The 20,552-nt window shown below is 54.8% G+C and overlaps 1 protein-coding gene and 1 non-coding gene across 7 annotated transcripts in view; both read left to right on the forward strand.

Moving 5' to 3' along the window:
- Nucleotides 1-20,552, forward strand: part of NAP1L4 (nucleosome assembly protein 1 like 4) — a 43,050-nt gene that overhangs the window by 15,236 nt on the left and 7,262 nt on the right. For 5 of the 6 annotated variants that reach the window (XM_059150815.1, XM_059150834.1, XM_059150824.1 and 2 more), the window contains 11 exons: nt 697-727; nt 1,566-1,624; nt 4,217-4,316; nt 6,646-6,787; nt 7,011-7,097; nt 8,832-8,963; nt 9,574-9,645; nt 14,097-14,236; nt 15,467-15,612; nt 18,307-18,329; nt 18,600-18,719. In XM_059150815.1, coding sequence (XP_059006798.1) covers nt 697-727; nt 1,566-1,624; nt 4,217-4,316; nt 6,646-6,787; nt 7,011-7,097; nt 8,832-8,963; nt 9,574-9,645; nt 14,097-14,236; nt 15,467-15,612; nt 18,307-18,329; nt 18,600-18,719 — 1,052 coding nt within the window. The remainder of the gene's footprint in view (nt 1-696; nt 728-1,565; nt 1,625-4,216; nt 4,317-6,645; nt 6,788-7,010; nt 7,098-8,831; nt 8,964-9,573; nt 9,646-14,096; nt 14,237-15,466; nt 15,613-18,306; nt 18,330-18,599; nt 18,720-20,552) is intronic. The other variant, XM_059150862.1, reaches the window with a different exon arrangement.
- On the forward strand, nt 10,471-10,593 carry LOC131823035 (small nucleolar RNA SNORA54). The gene has a single exon (XR_009350483.1). It is a non-coding gene; the product is annotated as a small nucleolar RNA SNORA54 (small nucleolar RNA).

Consider the following 20,552-nt stretch of genomic DNA (forward strand, 5'->3'; position numbering starts at 1 on the left):
TACCCCCCCCGCCCCCGGCGTGTGGAGCCTGCTTCAGAAAAATAATAACGGCGCTGGGGAGACTCAGTCGTTCAGCTGAGGTCATGGTCCCAGGGTCCTGGGATCAAACCCCGCGTCGGGCTCCCTGCTCAGTGAGGAGCCTGCTTCTCCCTCTCCCTCTGCTGTTCCCCCTGCTTGTGCGGTTTCTCACTCTGTCAAATAAGTCTTAAATTAAAAAATAATAATAATAGTAGTGATAATTGTGACTTCAAGTGTGAAAGGTAATAGAAGCACTAGTAAATGCTTTGAAGAGTTCTGGGATCATTGGCCTCCTAGCGTAAACATATGTCCCTGTTGGTGAAGCTTATTAGAGAAGGCAAATTAGAACTGATTAGTATTCCTTTGAACTCTGGTCATTTTAGCACCAAAAAGAGAGTTTGTTCCTTTGTTTCTATTGAGCAAAATATGCGTGCACTGAAATGCATAGATCTAAGTGTAAGATTTGATGAACTTGACAAGTGTATATACCGTGTATATACCCAAGAAACCCAGCAGCCCGTTTAAGATCTAGACAGTCCATCACCCCAGAAAGTTCCCTCCTGCTCCTCCTAGTGGACCCTCATCCCCCATAGACAGCCAGTGACTGCTACAAGCACCCTAGAAAGTTCATTGTGAATATTTGGCAATGTTAATTGTTATAACTCTCTTAATTTGTAGGAGATCAAAACACTCAGATGGCAGATAACAGGTAAGCCAAAATGAACTTGCTAATTGGGACTTAAGTTGAAGAGCATGAGCCTAGACACCCATGAGGAAATGTCATAGAAGCTCTGGTGGGACGGCTTCCCTCCCCCGCTGTGTTTGAGCCCATGAAGGAAGGGGCTTCGCACAGGGGAAGTGTCTCAAGCATCGATACCGAGAACGCTTTCGTGGGAAGTGGCCACGTTGCTGGCCGACAGTGGCTGGACACCGCCCTCACATCATTGGCCTCTGGGGGGTTGAGTGAGAGAGAGATTTTATTTCGTGGCTCGTCCTGAAAGCCGCATTTGGTGCTGTGTAGTATTTGACGTGGTGTAATTTTGGTGAGGGAAGCCATGTCCAGGCGTCTTGGAAAACTGATGCACCTGTTTTCACGATGTCTCATTGTTGGTAGACTTTCTGTGGTGAGCTTACAGAGCCACCGTGGGCACTGTGTCCTGAAAACTCGGTAAGGTAGCCCTTCGATCCCGTTGGCCGCCGACCACAGTGTAGCTTGCGTGTTGGTCGGCTAGTGGGTTCGGTTTGAGGGTGGGGAGCAGAGTTTTGGGGGCAGAAACTAGAAGTAAAAACTAAGCAGCTTTGGCCAGGGTTGGAAATGAGAACTTTGGGGCGCATCGGGGTGGCGGTGGGGTGCGTTCAGTGGTAGGTGGTTTTTGTTTTATTTTGTTTTTAATAACCAAAACATACCTCATAGATACACCCGTGTGTCTGTAGTTCTGTCCACGTGTGAAGTTGTTGTAGAGCTGCCTCTTAATGTGTTGCACAAGGAAAATGCCCTTGAACTCTTTGGAACGTCTTGATAGCTAATACGTATCGTACGGTCTTAGTTTTTCAGACGGTGTTCCTTCAGACGCCTTGGAGGCTGCTAAAAATGCAAGTCACACAGGTCAGTTCACAGCCCGTGGGGAAGGGCCCTGCGGGAGAGTCCGCGCGCAGAGCGGGGTGGCCTCCGCTCTTGAGCTCGTGCTCGCGACTAGCCAAGTCATCCGCATGAAGCATCGCTGGGCTTCGGGGGTTTGGGGAAGTCGGAGTCGTTCACGTGAACAGTACTTCCCGTAAAACCTTCCATGGCAGGAGCTTCGGGCTTTCCAGAAGTAGGCTAGCCAGCACGGCGGGCCTCCCTGGGCCCGCTGCCGCGCAGGGCCCGCGTGGCTCAGCCGGGGGCCGATCGCTTCCATGTGTCCTTTGTTCTTCCCCGATCCTCCTGGAGCAAACCCAGACTCCATGTCATTTTGTCCCTCAGTTCATAGATGTGTGCTTTTTTCGCCTTCTTAAAAATCTATTAGATCTGTACCCTTTTCCCCTTTAAACTGTTTGAAAGCAAGTTGGGGGTATCTTGACTTTTTTCTCCTAAAACAGTTTCGTGTAAATTTCCTAGAAACTAGGAGGAATGCCTCTAACCCCAACGCTGTGACCCCAACCAAGAAATGCAGCATTTACACAACACGGTAGTTGTGTGAACACAGAGTTGTGTTACTGTTGCCCTGCCATTCTTGGCTGCTGCTTTTTAGCCGTAGCCCCCAGCCAGCGGTGACGTCCCGAATCTAGTTCTGTGTCCCTTATTCTAGAGCTGTTCTCCTGCCTGTGTACCCTTCCCTGCGGTGACACAGTGGCAGACTGTGCAGGCCGGCTGTCTTGGAGAACGGCCAGGCTCTGGATTGGTCGGGTGGTTTTCTTCGCATTAGATTCAGACTGCCGCATAGTGACCTGCTGCCGGGGAGCATGCTGGGGTCGTGGCCAGGGATCCCGAGATTGAGGACTTGGGGAAGGTTGTGTCTGGCAGCCTTCCCCTTGCGAGGGTCTCTTCAGTAAGTGACCCGTCGGTCATCCTGTGGACATCCTGTTCTCCCCAAGACATACTAATGATCCTTGTGGAATCAGGAATGACGTTGGTGTTTGCACGGGGCACTTTTCTAAGTATGGCAGTCCGACTGCGTATTAGAGCTGTCGGAGACGGCCTTTCCCTCTCCCAGCCCCTACTTCAGTGTTCTAGATCCTTCCTCCTCCAGGGTTTCATCAGTGCCATCAGTACTCTTTTTGGTGTGCAAATGGTCCCACGTGGCAGTGCAGGTCTCTTCAGACTGGCTTCTATGACCTTTTGCCTTGTCCTCTTGAGCTTTGAGCACCTCGTAGCTTTCTCATGCTCCATTTTTCCTTGAACTCTTGCTCTGGACCTGGAGTATACCATTTCTGCAAGGGGCCCTGTTCCTTTCAGTAGGGGGAGATGTATAAAAACCAGGATATAGATGCTAGGTGTTCACTGTTTCTAGGCCTTTCAGTGGCAGGAGCTAGAGAAGACGCGTGTCTGTGTGGTGTGGTATTTACGGATTGTACGCATGCCCAGTTGTATGCGTACAGAACTGCATAGGTGAAACCACCCAGTGCTTCCTGGTAGCCGCGCTGTATAACTAACATGTTGGAATTGGCTTGCCTGCTTGGTATCCTTTGCTTGCCCATGTGACTTCAGTACAGAAAGGTGGGGAGAGCTCCCAGTCACCTTTGGAGTTAGGGGAGGGTGGTAAATTAGGGTTCCTGGCCAGTGGGAACGAGCAGGCGTCAGTTCAGCAAACACTGAGCATCTCTGCCATGGGCCGTTGCTGTGTCGCGCCACTGTTGGTTACGGTGGAGGAAAAGACCTCCCTCCCCCTCAGTGTCTTGTTCGTTCGTTGGGAGACCGTGATGTGTGTGGGCCGCCAGCACAGTGTAGGGGAGGAGGCCAGTGATTTGGGGAGGGGGTAGTGAGGGAGTGCGGTGTGGAGGGGGTGGTTTGGGCAGAAGGGCAGTGTAGTTCAAGGTGGAGGCCAGAACTTGCACTTCCGGTGCACCAGGAGCCAGTGCATGTAGGACCTCCTGGGACGTGAGCTGGGCCACCAGTAAGCACTTCTGTCCCTCAGAAGACATCGTTGCCTTCTCCCTGTCCTTGGCTTCTGGGCCCCCTTAGGTCTGGGGAAGAGAAGGGAGGTGGCAGGAGATAGGCCCCTGAACTGGGAGGTGATGGCATCTTTGGGAGGTATGCGGCTTAAACAGCTGAAGCAAGAACCAGAGCTTACTCCCTGGGTGCCCTTCAGTGCATTTCTGACTGCCCGCCCAGCTGGGTACTGGGTAATGGGGTACTCTAAAGGTAATGCCTTTAGAGTACATTTGAAGGGGCGCCTGGAGGGCTCAGTCAGCTAAGTGTCCGACTCTTTATTTCAGCTCACGTCATGATTTCAGGGTCACATGATCAAACCCTCAGGCTCTGTGCTAGGCAGGGTGTCAGCTTGAGATTCTCTCCTTCCCTTCCCCTTCCCCCATCCAGAAAAAAGTAAAATAAATTTTTAGTATTTTCAAAACATGTTTTTAAGAAGCCACTTGCTCTATTTAGAAGTTAAAGTGAACAGTCAAAGCTGGGGAGGTCCGTGCTGATGGTTTTGTCCCCTTGGCTGTTCTGTGTTGGGCGTGTCTTAAATATTCTGGCCTTGTTTTTACCTCTTAATAGAAAAGCTCACTGATCAGGTGATGCAGAATCCTCAAGTTCTGGCAGCTCTACAGGAGCGGCTTGACAGTGTCTCCCACACTCCTTCCAGTTACATCGAGACGTGAGTATGACGTGCCTGCGACTCGGTACAACTCAAGAAGCAAAAGCAAAAAGACCGATTTCCTGGTTCCTTGGAATAGGAATACACGATCCGCGTTGAGCAGATTTTGGGTGCTGAGAAGCACGCACTGGGTTCCAAAGAGGAGCGCCTGGGCTCGGGCAGGTGGCAGAGATGCAGGCGTGTGGTGGGGGGCTGCAGCGGGGGGAGTTAGCTAGCCACAGGGCTTTTGGGCCCGGCTCAGGGTGGCAGGGTGCTGGCTTCCAGCTGACTCTCCGCAGGCCGACGTCATGGTACTGTGAGGGAGTGGGAGAGTTGAAGGTGATCATGGGCTCTCTAGTTTGCTGGCTAGACTCCGGGTGAGTGGGGTGGCTTTCACACCGAGGGAATGCCGGCGCTGGGAGCGAGGTTTCATGGACTAGGACTAGTCCCGTGTTAGACGTACTACATGGTACGTGCCTGTTGGGGGGACGGTGTAGAGTTATTGTAACTGATTGGGGGACAGTTGGATGTAGGATATCAGGGTCCAGTTTGCTTAAAATCGTTTGTTGTTTTTACTCTGTTAGGAAGACGAGGAAAGAGAAAAGAAAATCGTAATTGTGTGATTAATGCAGAAGAGAAATAGTGGTGTTTCTGTGTGTTTCCCATTTCATTAGGTCCTCAGTGTGCTTCCTCCTTGTTCTCCTGCCAGCGGTAGTCCTAGAGATAGGACAGTAGTTTAGGGCTCTTGGTAAAGGACCTTTACCCTGAGGTGGCTCTGGGTAGGGTGGCAGGGTCCTTTGATGTAAGGCTGTTCCAGTGTTTATTCTAAACAGTGCTGCATGTCGGAGCAGCTAGGACTCTGCGTGTTGTCAGAGGAAGGATAGAGTACTCAGGCTACTGCTAGTCCCACCTTGAGGACTCAGCCCAGGTGGACACTGCCCAGGAGGGCTGTATGGGTCTGTGATGAGGCCCAGAGATCTCTTTGTTCTAGATGGTGACCGAGGGCTTCAGGTTAAACATAGAGTTTTGATGGGTTAAAAGGCGGTATGTTTCTTCTGATGTATAAAAGTAATGCATACAAACGGAAATGTTTCTAGACTATAGAAAAGTACTGGGGTGCCTGAGCTGATCATCCGACTCTTGATTTCGGCTCAGGTCCCAGTTTCAGGATTGTAAGATTGAGCCCCGTGTCCGGCTCTGCTCAGCATGGAGTCTGCTTGTCCCTCTCCCTCTGCTCCTCTCTCTCTCTCTCTCTCTCTCTCTCTCTAAAGTAAATAGAGGGCGCCTGGGTGGCTCAGTGGGTTAAGCTTTTGCTCTCAGTTCAGGTCACAATCTCAGGGTCCTGGGATCGAACCCTGCATCGGGCTCTCTGCTCAGTGGGGGGGCCTGTTTCCCCCACCCCCTGCCTCTCTGCCTACTTGTGATCTCTTTTTCTTTGTTAAATAAATAAATAAAATGTTTTAAAATTTTCTTAAATAAATAAATCTTTAAAAAAAAAGAGAGAAGAAAAGAACGTCGAGAAGTATCAAAAGGCAAAGAATCTCAAAGTTACTCGACCATGGAAGGGAACAGACCCCACTTACTTGTCTGTGTTGTGTCTGATTTTCCCCTTAGTGTAGCAACATGAACCCTTCACCCGGTGCTGAATATCCTCTGGAAACACAACTCTGGACAGGCTGTGGCCTGCTCCTGTTCAACGTGTCATTGTTCTCGGTTGTCCACTTGTACAAGTAATGCCTCAGGGGACACAGCAGCACACGAGTGTTAGCATAAGTTCCTGGAAGGAGAGTTGCCGGACCCAAGGAACATTGAGGTTCTGCTTTGTCTTTAAGGTGGATGGGGCTGTTAGAGGGCTTCTTGGGCTCATCAAACCCGGGAGGTTTTTTTAATTGCCATTTTGGTAAGGAACAGACAGCAGTTCTTTTAAAGATTTCATTTATTTATTTGTCAGAGAGAGAGAGAGAGAGAGCGTGCGCAGACAGAAGCAGGCTCCCTGCTGAGCAAGGAGCCCGATGTGGGACTCGATCCCAGGACGCTGGGATCATGACCTGAGCCGAAGGCAGCCACTTAACCAACTGAGCCACCCAGGCGTCTGGACATTTTGTGGGATTGAACTTTCTTCCCATGCTTGATGATTTGTTCTACTTCTTTTGTGGATTCTCTGTCAGCGCCGGGCCCCCCAACCCCTTCTACTGGGATGTTCATCTTTCTAACGCTGTTTAGGGGCTCATTTCTGCGAGTGAGGATGTGAGTTCTCTGTTAGCCTGAGTTATCTTAAGGGGACGACGGACAGGCGTGCTGCCTTCTTTCGCAGGCAGGAGGGTGATTTCCTTTTCCCTGGTTCTTGCAGCCTGCCGAAGGCCGTCCGGAGGAGGATCAACGCGCTGAAGCAGCTGCAGGTGCGCTGCGCCCACATCGAAGCCAAGTTCTACGAGGAGGTGCACGACCTGGAGAGGAAGTACGCCGCCCTGTACCAGCCCCTCTTCGACAAGGTGGGCCGCTCCCTCTGCGCTGCCCGCGCCGGCACATCCTTCTCTTAGGGCCCCACGTTGCGGGGCAGAGGATCCCGAACGGTTCTCCTTCAAGCCCCAGACTTAGAATCTTACATTATAAGAGCGTCGGTTTTCACGGGCTTTTCACAGACGTGATGTACAAGCTGACCTCGAGTTTCTGACTAACCCACCCTGACTCTAAGACCGTCTCGTTCTTACTCAGAGAAGGGAGTTCATCACCGGGGACGTGGAGCCGACGGACGCCGAGTCAGAGTGGCACAGTGACAACGAAGAGGAGGATAAGTTGGCGGTGAGTGTTCGCGAGCGAGCCGGGCAGCTGCAGCGCTGGGAGTAGGAAGTCCGTCTCGGCGTCCCCGAGGACGGCGCCCCTGACGACGGGCCGCTGCACTTTCTTCCTGATCGGACCGCGGAGCGGCCGGCGGGTCCGGTATCCGGTAATTCCGTGACCCGGCCAGGCTCCCGCTGCTCCAGTGTCTAAACAGCTCCGTGCCGCAGGACGGTGGGATGTGGGATCAGAGGAGTCCGAGTGAGAAAGTCGGCAGAGTCTTCCATCGAGACAAAAGCGAAGTCCCACAAGGGGAGGGTCCCTGTGTCGGCAGTCCCTGCGGGGTCAGGGTTGTGCGGAGGGCTTGGTGGGGGTCTGGGCCGCCGCCCTCCAGGACCGGGGCGGTGACCCAAGTAGCCGCGGTGCCCCCAGCCTCTTGGGTTTCGGAGCTCTTCCTTGCCTCACAGCCTTTGGCCCCGTTCCGGAGCCGGGGGAAGACTGCAGGGTAACTTGGTCCGCCAAAGTTTGTTGGGAAGACAAGTAGCTTTTGTCCTTTTTTATCCATCGGGGCTCCTTTTTAGGCATTTTTTGGCAGTGTGTGTTGGTTGTAGTGACCGTATGCTTTGATCTTTCAAACATCCTGCAGAAGCTGGCCTAGTTGAGGCTGTGGCTGTGGGTGAGCCTAGTTGTGCATCGTTTCCTTGTTGCTCAAGAAACATCAGCCTCGGGACGCCTGGGGGGCTCAGTGGGTTAAGCAGCTGCCTTCGGCTCAGGTCATGATCCCGGCGTCCTGGGATCAAGTCCCACATCGGGCTCCTTGCTCAGCAGGGAGCCTGCTTCTCCCTCTGCCTCTGCCTGCCATCCTGTCTGCCTGTGCTCACTCCCTCTCCCTCTCTCTCTCTCTGATAAATAAATAAAATCTTTAAAAAAAAAAAGAAAAGAAAGAAAGAAACCTCAGCCTCTGTTACTCTCTGAAGCCCCTTACGGTCGCTCTTACATGAGACGGCCCCACGACGGAGCGGCTGCGTGCGCCGTGGATCCAGTGAGTGCCATGCCCGAGCTCCCTGGGCCTGCCCGTTCCCGGAGCCCTGAGGTTAGAAAAGCCACCTCTGCACGTCACGTGTAGCCTGTCCAGTCGCCTCCCCGATGTTGGCGAGCAGTTCCTTCCTGGATGCCTGTAGCCGCTTCCTCTCTGTCGGACGGACACAGTGCTCAGCGCTCCTTGTCGCCAGGGCACTGGATTCTGGCCAGCACTGGGTGGCTGGTTGTCCCGGGACAGGCATCTCCTAGAGTGGCACTTGATACCTTCCCTGTGGTGGATGACATTGTACCATCTTCTAAAATCATGTCACAGAATCACCTCTGAAGGGAGTGCTCTGACTGCCTAGGAACATTTACAGTGGAACGTGTGCGGAGGTCTTGCAGGTGTGAGAACGCAGTTTTGTTTTTTTGTTTTTCTTGTTTAAAGATTTTATTTATTTGACAGATCACAAGCAGGCAGAGAGGCAGGTGGACCTGGGTGGGAAGCAGGCACCCCGCCGAGTGGAGAGTCCGATGTGGGGTTTGATCCCAGGACCCTGAGATCATGACCTGAGCGCCAGGCAGAGGCTTAACCCACTGAGCCACCCAGGTGCCCCCGGAGTACACGGTTTTTGACATTTGTGCAGGATTCCGAAATGTATACTCTGTGTTAAGCCATTTAATGTAAATGTGTTGTTTTGTGCTAAGTGTTCTGTTTGGCATCTTTACTTTTTGTAGGGAGACATGAAAAATAAAGTAGTCATAGCAGAAAAAGAAGCAGCAACAGCAGAGGAGCCAAACCCCAAAGGAATTCCAGAGTTCTGGTTCACCATCTTTAGAAATGTAGATATGCTAAGTGAGTTAGTCCAGGTAAGCAAATTTCCGCCTTAACAGAGAGCTTTTAGCCTTAGTAACTGTTTACTTATGAACCACTTAACCGAGAGTTGAGCGGTTGTTCACGGTGGGTGGAAAGGCACTTCGTGTGACCGGCAGCTCACCTTGGGGGTCTCGCTGTCGTGCTGCTGGGAAGCCTGCCCCTCTGCGGCTGAGCCACAACTTGGCGTGGTCTCACGTTCTTACCTGGGTCTGCCACCTTACCACAGAAAGCCTTCCTCACCTTCCTGTGAATGGACAGGTGGGAAGGTGTGAGGGCAGGAGACCAGAAAATTGGCCAGCAGGGTCCGAAGCTGACCGAGATGTTTCTTCTGAGACATGAGGCCCAGCAGGCCTGGTTGATCCTGTTCGCAGTGACGGCAGGTGGCAGTGGAAACAAGTCGGGCTCTTGCCCTCCCTGCCTGGCCTGGATGACTCCCAGTGCTCCGGACCAGAGAGAAGTGGCACCCTGTTGCTGACCGCTTGTCGTTGCACAGATGTGTGTGACTTCCTGTTGACGCCTGCGTGCACTAGTGAGCCCCTGGGGGGACATGTGTGTTGTTCGGGAAAAGCCCATTAGAAATTCTTTTTTTGTCTTGTTAATCAGGAGTATGATGAACCGATCTTGAAGCACCTGCAGGATATCAAAGTGAAGTTTTCAGACCCTGGGCAGCCTATGGTGAGTGCCAATGGACGGAGCTCCTGGCTGGCATCAAACAGGTCAGGCTCTGAGGGCGAGGGGCTCGGAGACGTGGCAGGCGATGCACACCTGGCTGCACACTTGCAGGGTGGCAGGCTGGTCCTGAGCAGGACGCTCACCAACAACTAGAACGTTCTCACGTGGCCTTCCTTGGTCCTGCCCAGCAGTGCTGCACATCGTGGCAGGTAGCTCGGGCCATGGGCTGCCTGTGGCAGGTGAAGGAGTCCACATAGCACGGGACTCCTTGACCGTGGTGTCTGCCACGCCAGGTGCTGCTCTTGGCTGGTTTGTTCTGTGTCAGTGTCTTTCTCCTAAGCATCTCCCGGGTTTGTGAGGACCTGACGTCTGTAAAACGGGGTGGCAGGTATGTCAGGTCTGGGCGGCGCTCCGCTCTTGTCTGTCTGTTCATGTCCGTTTATCCTTGCTGTGTCAGTTAGCGAGCGCATGCACGCGCACGGTTGGTGTGTGACGTAGCGTTCGGTGACTCATCAGTTGGGTGTGGCACTCGGCGCTCATCACAGCACGTGCCCTCCTCAGTACCCACCACCTGGCAGCCACACCCCGCCCCTCCCTCCTGACCCTCAGTTTGATTCCCGAGCAGCACCTTAATAGCACGCCGAGATGCCCATGAACAAAGTCTCCTAGCTTTGACCCGAGACGTAGTTGCAGGTGGGTAAAGCTGGACAGCGGGCGCCTGCTCTGGCCGCCACACAGCGCCCTTCCCCACGACCTGCTGCGCCGAGAGGGGCCTTTCCTTTCCTCCAGGGCACGGGCCCATCACCCTGCGTGAGTGGGTCCTCATGGAGGCACTGTTCGTGGCCTGCTAGCCTGGCTGTGGCTGACGGGCTCCATTCCAGTGCCACAGCAGCTCCAGTGGCTTGTCACTGACGGACTCGTGGCTCTCGGTTTCAGGCCCTTGGGACACGGGCCTGGACTTGGAGTCCGGCTCCTCCCTTCCCATCACAGAGCACTGGCTCCCGGTCACAGATGAGGGCCAGCTTTCGTGGGCCTTCCCTCTCTGGTCCTGGCGGAGGTGCCTTGCTGGAGGCAAGGGGCAGGGGGACACATGGGATGTGTCCCTTCAGCTTTTCCTGCTGAGCTCACTCTGAGAGGTGATATTCAGCTTCCTCTCTGCTGGTGGGGGCCTGGGCACGAGCTGGAGTGATGCCTGTTCCCAGGCCAAGGGGAACCCCTTTCTTGCTGCACCTGGTTAATGGGGTTATCGCAGGGCCTCTTGGTTGGGGGGTGCAGGGGCTGGGCCCCGGCGCCCCCCGGAGGCCGCGTGGGGCAGTCAGAGGCTGCGGGCTTGCATCTGGGGGGTGGGAGCGTGCTGTGGAAGACTCTGGGTCCTTTCTCTCCTGACACTTCTTTCTCACCTGTGGGTCGTCCAGACCCCGTTTATTAATTTTTCCCCTTTGGATCAATCCTTTTTTTTCTTCCTTTGCTCTTATGAGACTCCCGTTTGGTGATTTCCTGGGTCTGTTTTCTTTCTCAGCCTGTCTGACGCTTTTCTCCCTCTCTTACTGTGGTTGATAGACAGACGGGCCCTAGTCTGGGTAGAGGGTGGGCCGGGCACCTTCCCTGTTGGGAGAGTCATGCATGCTGCCTGGGGAACGCTGAGAAGAACCTGGAGGTGTGAAGAACAGCAAACAGATGTGTCCCCTGTGGAGTCAGGCTCCCTGTAGTTTTTGTTTTTGTAAAATTATCATGAAATATTTTAGATGGTAAAATTAGAAATACGAACCATCTGGCGTCCGAGTGAAGCCGGGCCAGTGTGTTTGCTTCTCTCACGCCCACACCTCTGCGCCTCTCCAGGGTCTCCACGCTTCTGCAGCACAGCGGGGGGACGTGTGTGGACACTGTTGTCCCGGCTCTGCTGGCGGAAAGCAGTTACTGTAGCCTCCGTAGGCCGCGAAGTGCTCAACTGCTGTGGCCCACGCGCGCCGCTGCCACCTCCGCCCCGTTCTCAACTGTTGCATTATCACCAGCATTCTTGACCCCAAATCTTTGTTTAGAACTTGGATGATTTCCTCCGTTTAGATCCATTTTAGTGCAGTTTTACTGGGTTAAAGGAGGTGAACATTTATAAGGCCAGAGAATGTTCATTTATGTATTTTTCACACTTTGTTTTTTTTGTAGTCATCGTGGTTTTGTCTCCGTTTTGAATTAATTTCAAGCGTAGTGCAGAGTTCCCGTGTGCCGTCTGCCCAGACTGCAGTGGCCAGCGGTGGCCCGCGGGCAGGGTGGGCACGGGCGGTAGCAGCCATGTGTATCCCGCTAGGCATGGGCGGGGTCTCAGTTCACACTTAAGTACAGGGACTGTTGGGCCTCCGCTGTGTGCTTACGGCTGACTGGCTAGAGGGGACGGTGTGGGATGGAGGCGGCCTCCTCTTTGGGCCCGTTTCTGTTGGATCCGAACCCTCCATCCCTGCCTTCCTTCCGTTTCAGATAGGAGCGAGCGAGCATGAGCCGGCCGGGGGCAGAGCGAGAAGCAGGCTTGCAGCTGAGTGGGGCGTCCAGTGCCGGACTCGATCCCAGGAGCCTGGGATTGTGACCTGAGCTAAAGGCGCTAAAGGCAGACGCTTCAACAACTGAGCCAGCCCCAGGCGCCTCTTGAACCCTTTCTTAATTCATCCTTAGTCGTGTGTGACACTAGACTAAACGGAGGCCCTGGGGAAGGAAAAGATAGGAGAACCTGAAAGCAGAGAGATGACGTGCTCGGTCTGCAGAGCTGGTGGGAAAGGGAAGTGTGAGACGAACCTGCGCCCGCGTAGGGAGTGAGGCGGAGCCCCTGCGTGGCGCTCGTGAGCCCTCTCTGTCCCCTGGGGTGCCCGTCCGCGCTTGCGGGCGCAGCCTGCAGACTTCGGGGCTCCTAGCAGCCTCCTCACTGACCGAGCACTCGCTTCTGGCTTCAGGGTGGGTGCCGCCCTGGGGCGGGGGCCAGGAGCCGAGAGGGGTCCATGTGGGGTGCCGCGGCTGTGCCTGCTCTCTGCCAGGCCAGGGCCTCGAGCTCTGCACGGGGCAGTTTCCCCTTCCCCCTTAGTGGAAGTGGTTCGGTTTTAGTCTTTCAAATCTATTTTTTCCCGGCTGGTAGTTGTGTCCTTGTAATGAAAATTGGAATAGGGACGCCTGGGTGGCTCAGTTGGTTGGACGACTGCCTTCGGCTCAGGTCATGATCCCGGAGTCCCGGGATCGAGTCCCGCATCGGGCTCCCAGCTCCACGGGGATTCTGCTTCTCCCTCTGACCTTCTCCTCGCTCATGTTCTCTCTCACTGTCTCTCTCTCAAATAAATAAATAAAATCTTAAAAAAAAAAAAAAAAAAAAAAAAGAAAATTGGAATAGCTACCATTTAGCAAGCACTGCCTGTATAAACCGTTTTCTAAGTGCTTCCAGAGGTCAGTCCTCTAACCAGCTCGGGGAGAGAAGGGGGGAGGCTGTTCGCTCCACTTCGCAGATGAGGAAGCAGTAGCACAAACACACGGTGACTCGCCCCAATCACACAGCGCTTGCGGGCCTCACAGATCCTTGTCAAGTCTCTGTGACTTACCGAACCGGCGGCGTCCTCTCTCCCCTGGGCGAGGCTGAGGTACGGGTCTTTGCACTTAGTGGTGATGCCGTTCCCCGGGCGGTTTTCCCAGCCTGTGAGTACCTCAGAGTAGAGTTAACTAGGTCAGAGAATTCTGTTTTACTTTAATTTCTTGGTACCGTCAGATGGTCCTTTCTAGAGCTGCCCTCAGTCTGCGAGCGGGCCTGATTTCCCAACACCTTGCGGGTGCTGCCATCGCTCATGCACACGGAAGAGGCGAGCAAGGGTCCTCCCTGCCGCCCCGTGGCTGGATTTGTGCCTGCTGCTTTGTCCACATCCTGCGGCCGTTTTTGCTCCCCAGATTACATGGCGCTTGGTGAACAAAGGCTGAACTTGCCCTGGGTGTGGTTTGAGGAGGCCCAATCGATGCCCCCCACCCCACCCCACCCCACCAAGAGTCTGGCCCCCTTGCGCAACAGGGAAGGCGGTGCTCTGCCTGAGCCCGTGTGCCAAAGGAGGGGAGGGCTGGGCACTGCTGCCTGGTTTCCCGGCTAGTCCAGACCCCCTCCCCACCTCCGAGGGGTGAGGCCAGGGCTTCAGAGGGAAGCTAGGGTTTCCCAGGCGCGCTTAGACTCCGCTGGGGAGGGGTCTCAGAGGGGCTGCTCGGGCTGGAGTACAGCAGGTATTCCCCCACCTGTCGTGTTTGAACTTGGTGTTGCTGATTTTTGTAATGAAGAAGCTTTTCTTGATACGTGGCCATACCTGTTGAACTTCTCAGTAATGGTTTCTGTCCATGGCATCATGCCCAGAGAGGCACTGGCTCTGGTACATACCATGTGGTTCGTAAAGTCTCACTGGCTTGTCGGTTTTTAAGTGGCACTTAACCGGAGTTTTTGTTTTCAGTCTTTTGTATTAGAGTTCCACTTTGAACCCAACGACTACTTCACCAATTCAGTCCTGACAAAAACGTACAAGATGAAGTCAGAGCCGGATAAGGCCGACCCCTTCTCCTTTGAAGGTCCTGAAATCGTTGATTGTGATGGGTAAGAACGTGCCATTTCCACTTTTTCTGAAATGAAAACAGATGATTTTAGAACTTAATGAGTAAGAAATTAGGAATAAAGCAAAATATTTTCAGTTTTCTTAAAATCCCAGTAGACCAAGATTTACATTAAATAGCCTTCTGGTGGGGGGTTGTGACGGCCTGTGCTGGGACATGAGTCATGAGGTCACATGTGTCAGGTGGGGGCTGGTGGCCCAGTCTCCTCCTCAGATGCAGGACTAGACTCTAGGCCCCTTAGGGGATGCTGTCCTCACTGAGCCAATAGAGGACCTCCACGAGTCTTTGCTGAGAGAGGGGCGGGGTCTGTGCAGGGCGGAACCCGGCAGCTGCTTGCTGCGGGGATTGGGGGCCTTTAAGTGTTGGACTCATGATGGAGCAGCTTGCGATTTCAAGAGCCATCACCAGGGAGTGTGGTTTGGAGCTTCTCCCTCTTAGCTTGTTTGAGATGGTTTGGGAAAGTCTGTTTCTTTGGTTTGGGAAATGATTTTTGAATTGGCACGATTATCCTTGTTCACTGGAACCAAATACTCCTGGACCTCCTGCAGGAGCAGTTCAGAGCTTTATCAGACCCTGGCCACAGTGACCCTGACAGCGCATTTCCCGGGACCGGGCCGTCCAGGCCTGTTCTGGAGCAGACGAGTCACGTGCTGCCCAGGGGTTCCTCGTGGGCCCGCAGGCGCTGGGAGGCGAGGAAGCGTGTGGGGCTCGCCCCCGGCCCGGCCCACTGGGCAGCCTGGACCCAGTGCGCTCGGAGAAAAATAAAGCAGTCAGTACTTGGTGCAGCGGTCACCTGCCGCCTCTCCGGCTTGTCCCGCCCGCTGAGCTGCTGGAGAACTCGGGGCTGTGAGTGGGTGACTTCAGGTGTGCTCCGGGGCCTGGACAGAGGCGGCAGGTGACAGGGTCTTGAGCATCCTCTGGGCACCTTAGCCCAGCCTTGACCAGGCTTGGTCATAGCAGTCGTGCTTGGGGAGAGTCTCCAGAGAAGCCCCCGGCTTCTGATGGCGCTTCCTGCCAGGGCGTGGCAGCCCACGCCACTGGGCCAGTTCCCTTTCGCTGGCCGTCACCTGGACTTGCGAGGCGTGTGGTGGCGGCCGGCAGGCTGCTTGGCTGCGCTGTCCACGTTTGGCCGCTCACTGGCCTTGTTTACTGGGACGTCCGTGCGCTTCTCAGGGCGCGTGTCTGTGTGCGTGATGGCTGTCTGTCCCCACAGGTGTGTTATTGACTGGAAGAAAGGGAAAAACGTTACAGTCAAAACAATCAAGAAAAAGCAGAAACATAAGGGCCGAGGCACAGTGAGGACAATTACCAAGCAAGTTCCCAACGACTCCTTTTTCAACTTCTTCAGCCCGCTGAAAGGTGAGTGGGGTGCGTCGTAGGCATTGATGATGACGATGAAGTCGCATCGTCACCCGCGGGGTCTGGTCTCAGTCCTCTGCCGAGCGTGGCCAGTAAGGACACGTTTGCTGTGCCAGGAGCCGTGGTGCCGGTGCTCACAGGGTCGGGGAGGGGTTAGCGAGAGGGGAAGGCCTGGCGGGCACTCTGAGCGCCTCGCTGAGAAAGCTGGACGGATGCCTGGAGTGCCCCAGCCGACGCTTCCACACGTTGGTGCTGTGGCCCGCTGGTGGCCCCGGGGCCACCCGTCCTGCTATAGGGCCCCTCTGTCGCCAGTCGCTGGTCACAACCCAGGTACGCCTGCACAGCTTGGGGAGTGTCCCCCACCCTTTCTTTCTCATAAATTCTGCTTTATTTTTCTCCATGACTTGGTAGAACTCAAGGGGTCTTGGGGTTTATAGATTGTGACAACACAAGTAGTTGGATTTCTAACTTGAAAGACTTAGCTTGGAAACTTCGATTTTTTACTGCCCTAAGTCATAAAATAAAGATGGAAAGTTTGACCTTGTGGAGGGTGAGCAGCAGGTTTCAAGAGTAAATACTGGCGAGTCTTTTTTTTTTTTTTTTTTTTTTTTTTAAAGGTTTTATTTGTTGGAGAGAGAACCACCAGGGAGCAGGGTAGAGGGAGGGAAGCAGGGTCCTGCTGAGCAAGGAGCCCCATGTGGGACTCGGTCCCAGGACCCTGGGGCATGACCAGAGCCGAAGGAGACACTTAATGACTGAGTCCCCTGGGGACCCCAAATATTGGCAGGTCTTTTCTTTTTTACACTTATTTTTTCTTTTTTTTTTTAAGATTTTCTTTATTTATTTGACAGAGATCACAAGTAGGCAGAGAGGCAGGCAGAGAGAGGAGGAAGCAGGCTCCCCCTGAGCAGAGAGCCTGATGCGGGACTCGATCCCAGGACCCTGGGATCATGTCCTGAGCCGAAGGCAGAGGCTTAACCCACTGAGCCCCCAGGCGCCCTGATACTGGCAGGTCTTAACAGAATCTCCCAAACTTGAGAGAGTGTAAAGACCAGACGGTTCGCAGTGTTAGAGGAGCGCGGGTCACACGGTTTTCCTCTTTGTTTTCCATGAACACAAACAGACTGAAATGAAACGTGGAAATGCAGCCCTGCCTCAGTAACTGGTGGGTGTATGAGCTGTTTGCCCTCGGCCACAGGGGTGCTCCGCGCTCAAGTGTGAGCCTTGGACCCAGACTTTGTCTCGGAGCCCAGGGCCCTCGCTTCTCAAGCTCCGCCCCTCAGCCTCAGGCCCGCATCTTTCTGGCGTTTGTCTTTGAGCTTAGGGGATGCACGTGTGTTGGTTCGGGGGTGACAGTAGCCACAGAGGGACTTTATCGGTTTCCTTCTTTTAGACCAGGGGGCCCCTTTGGCGGTCACCTATGAGCTTTTGCTGTGAAGCAGAGGGGCTTTGGTTCCCGAACGCAGTGGTTTGTTGCAAGGTTTCTTAAGATTGAATTTAAGTAATTTAATAAAATCAAAATGAGATTAAGTGGACTCAGAATTTGGAGGGAGGTGACATTCAGCATTCTAAAACTGTCCTATGATGGTTGTATGACTCTAAAAATGTCAGACACGTCAGCTGTCTGGTAGATAAATTACACCTAAACGTAGCGATTTTTAAAGGAATTGCACATCATATCCAGTGATGAGCTCTATAAACAGGTATACAGGGGCCATTGGGGGGTGATCAGACAGGCCAGGAAGAAGTGTTGGAAAGCAGGAAACGTATTTTGAAGTGAGGGAAACAGAAGCTGGCTGGTCCGGTGCTCTGCTTGTCCTTTAGTCTGCAGAACATGTCCCAAAGTCACGTGAGCAGAAGTCCGGGACTGGTCCCAGACCCAAATCTTAATCTGCTGGGGTTGCTCATGTGCCAAGACTCAGGGACCGTGGTGCGGGGTGGTACTGTCACATGGGTGCCCAGCCCGTGGGGAACAGCCGAGCGGGGAGAGGCCCCGAGAGGCAGGATGAGGCCAGTGCTCTGAGCCTCCAGCTCCTGGCAAGACCTGGCCTTGAACAAGTGTCCCTCGAGTCCCGGATTTGGGTCCCGTGATCATTCGAGTGTCACTGGGCTTTGTTGAGTGGTTTTAAGTCCCTGTCTGTCCTGTCACCCTTGGTTCTGGGTCGGGCTGTGGCCAGCTGCACACATGCATGTTGGGTCGGGAGGGTGGGGGGTGCTCTGTGGTGGGCAGCGACCACAGCACCGTCCTGCCCACGGGGAGTCTTTCCCTTCTGCCGGAGGGACGCTTCGCACTGAGCGAGCACCTCCCCCTGGCCGTGCAGTCGCCCGTGGTGTCGCCCCACTGAATGTGGAGCTTCAGAAGCACGGCTCGAGGATTTTCCTCTTCCCGACAGTCCTACAGGATTGCAGGCACTGGTGCACGTTCCTTAAGGCGTAAATGCACGGGGCGGCCACAGTCGGGGGATCTTGATGGGCCTTCCCACCTGTTGGCACTGGGCTAGGAGAATCTTCCCCCCCAGCTGGCGTTCCCAAGCTGGGCAGGCCAGGGTGGGCGGGGGGGGGGGGCAGTCAGGGTGCCGTGGGAGGCATGGGTGCGCCCTGTCCCACCTTCACTACGCGTGTGGCTGCGCCCGTGCGCCTGCAGAAGCTTTGGTTGTCAGCGTAACCTGCGTGTGTTTTGTGTTTTTCCCCTAGCGTCTGGAGACGGAGAGTCCCTGGTAAGCTTTGTGTCGTCCTTCGATCTCTGTGCTGCCAACGTCTTTATCTCCAGAGCAGGGCTGCCTCCTTCTCAGTCTCTCCTTTCTCCTCCCTGAGACCCGGGGTCCCCTGTGTTCCCGACACTGCAGGGTGGGGCCGGCGCGTGTGGGACCGGGGCGCCCCGCCATCCCCAGCAGCGCTGGGTCCCCCAGACCAAGGGTGCGGTGCAGGGTGGGGGGCGTGGGGCTCGCCCGTACACACGTGTTAACGTGGAGGTTTTCCCTTCTCAGGACGAAGACTCGGAGTTCACATTAGCCTCTGACTTTGAGATCGGACACTTCTTCCGTGAGCGGATAGTCCCGCGGGCTGTGCTCTACTTCACGGGGGAGGCCATAGAGGACGACGACAACGTATGTGGATGGGAGCTCCGGGGGCCTCCCTCAGGCGGTGTGGGGCGCCCTGAGCAGCAGCCTGGGGGCCCCCTGGTGTCGGGGGCTGAGGGCCGAGCACGGGCTTGGGTGCTGTGAGAACAGTTTGCCACCCCCATCCAGGGACAGCACCCTTGGAAGGTCCCAGTGCTCACCTTATCCTGCTGAAGGGCTGTAAGCTTTGGGTGACTTGGAAACATGGGGAGAATCTCTGTTTCAAGGGTCTGGCAACAGGAAAAGGTCACCCACGGAGCTGACTTCCACTAGCCTGTGGTGTGCTGGCCCCAAAGACTTGAAACCCGTGGTGCACGGACGGGCAGCTGGGCTGCGCAGGCTCCTCTCTCCCCCTCCCCTGCTGGAGCACTGCCTCACCAGCAGTCCTCTGACGGTCACCCAAGGTCGTTCTTCGTTCTAATCGAGGCTCAGCTCTCTGTGTCATCTGGATTTGTGGGAATCAAGTTTGGTTTTATAGTGGGCCGCTAGTAGTATGTTTCAGATAATGGTTCCCTTGCTCTGAGAACTCGTGTTTCCTGGAAGGTTCTGGGTTCTCTTTCTAAGTGGTCTGTCGGGGCTTCAGGTGGGCAGCAGGAGCCGGGCAGGTCAGAGCAGCTTCGGGCCAGAGGCAGTGAAGGGCTGCTTCTCACGTTCTCCATGCTGGCAGTCCCAGCCGGGGGGCGCGGGCTGTCCAGTGCGCGCTGTGTAGTCTGAGACTTGCTCACTCCAGAAAGGCCGTTCGTCCGTCCCTGGGCTGGGAGGTGGTTGTGGGTAGCAGAACACGCAGGCACACAAGTCAGTGTGGTGTCAGCTCATCCAAGCGCTTGAGTGATTGCTAGGGCTTAAGGTGACACAGCAGTCTGCAGACCAGCACAGTCCGTGGAACTTTCTAGACGCTAGAGCTGTCTGCGGCCTGCCTGCTCTGCCGGTGTGGTGGAACGGGCCTCACGGGAGGCTGAGGGTGTGGAACGCATCCATTGGCAGCTGAGGAACTACATGTTCCATTCTACGTAGTGTAGCCCCCAGAGTCTGGTGACCACACACTTAAAAGCCATCTCTAGCTCGGTGGTCTCCGCGCTTTGTTGATCACACACCCGTCGGTTCTTAAAGCACGAGACGCAGCTTAGTGTTTTTCTTTACGTGAGATACAGACTGCGTGGCTGGTCCCGGTGGGTGGTGCACGGCTCTGCTGGTCCTGTGCGCGCACATGTCCGCTGCCAGCGCCTCTGGTGCAGGGGCTGCTGCTGAGCGGGTGGCTGTGGGGGGCGCCCCACGCGGGCCTGCTGAGACCGGGGCCCTGGCTTCTGCACTCACGGCCGTAGAGCCTCTGTGCCGTGGTGTCCTCATCTGAACATGGGCTTGAAGGTTGTGATTTTGGTGGCTCGTCAGGCTCTTAGAAGAACCCCTGTTGGCACAGTGACTCACGTTGGGATAAAGGTGGGTTTGCAGGGCTCCGATCTGTTGGCAGCCTTGCACACACACTGGACGTCGGTGCGGAGGGATGGATGCAGGAGCGCTGCTTTTGTCTGCCCTGTGTTCTATGGGCTCCGTACCCCGACTCTGTTACCCCTGCTCCGTGTCTGTGTGAGATGTGTTTGCTGCAGGTCCCATCAGGTCCAGAACAAAATGATCTGAGAACCTCAAAATCCATGCTTGAGTCTGTTTGAGGCTAGTTCCAAGCTGAGCTAAGATGTGATTGGCTACAAGACCTCAAACCTCGGTCTTTCCCTCTTAGAGACTGGTGAGGGCACCAGGGTGTGCTTGGACCCCTCACGACCCAGCTGGTGCGGGAGGGCGTGCAGCCTGGGCCCTGCCAGCCCC

The sequence above is a fragment of the Mustela lutreola genome, chromosome 1 (genome assembly GCF_030435805.1).
Source record: "Mustela lutreola isolate mMusLut2 chromosome 1, mMusLut2.pri, whole genome shotgun sequence".
Lineage (NCBI taxonomy): Eukaryota > Metazoa > Chordata > Mammalia > Carnivora > Mustelidae > Mustela > Mustela lutreola.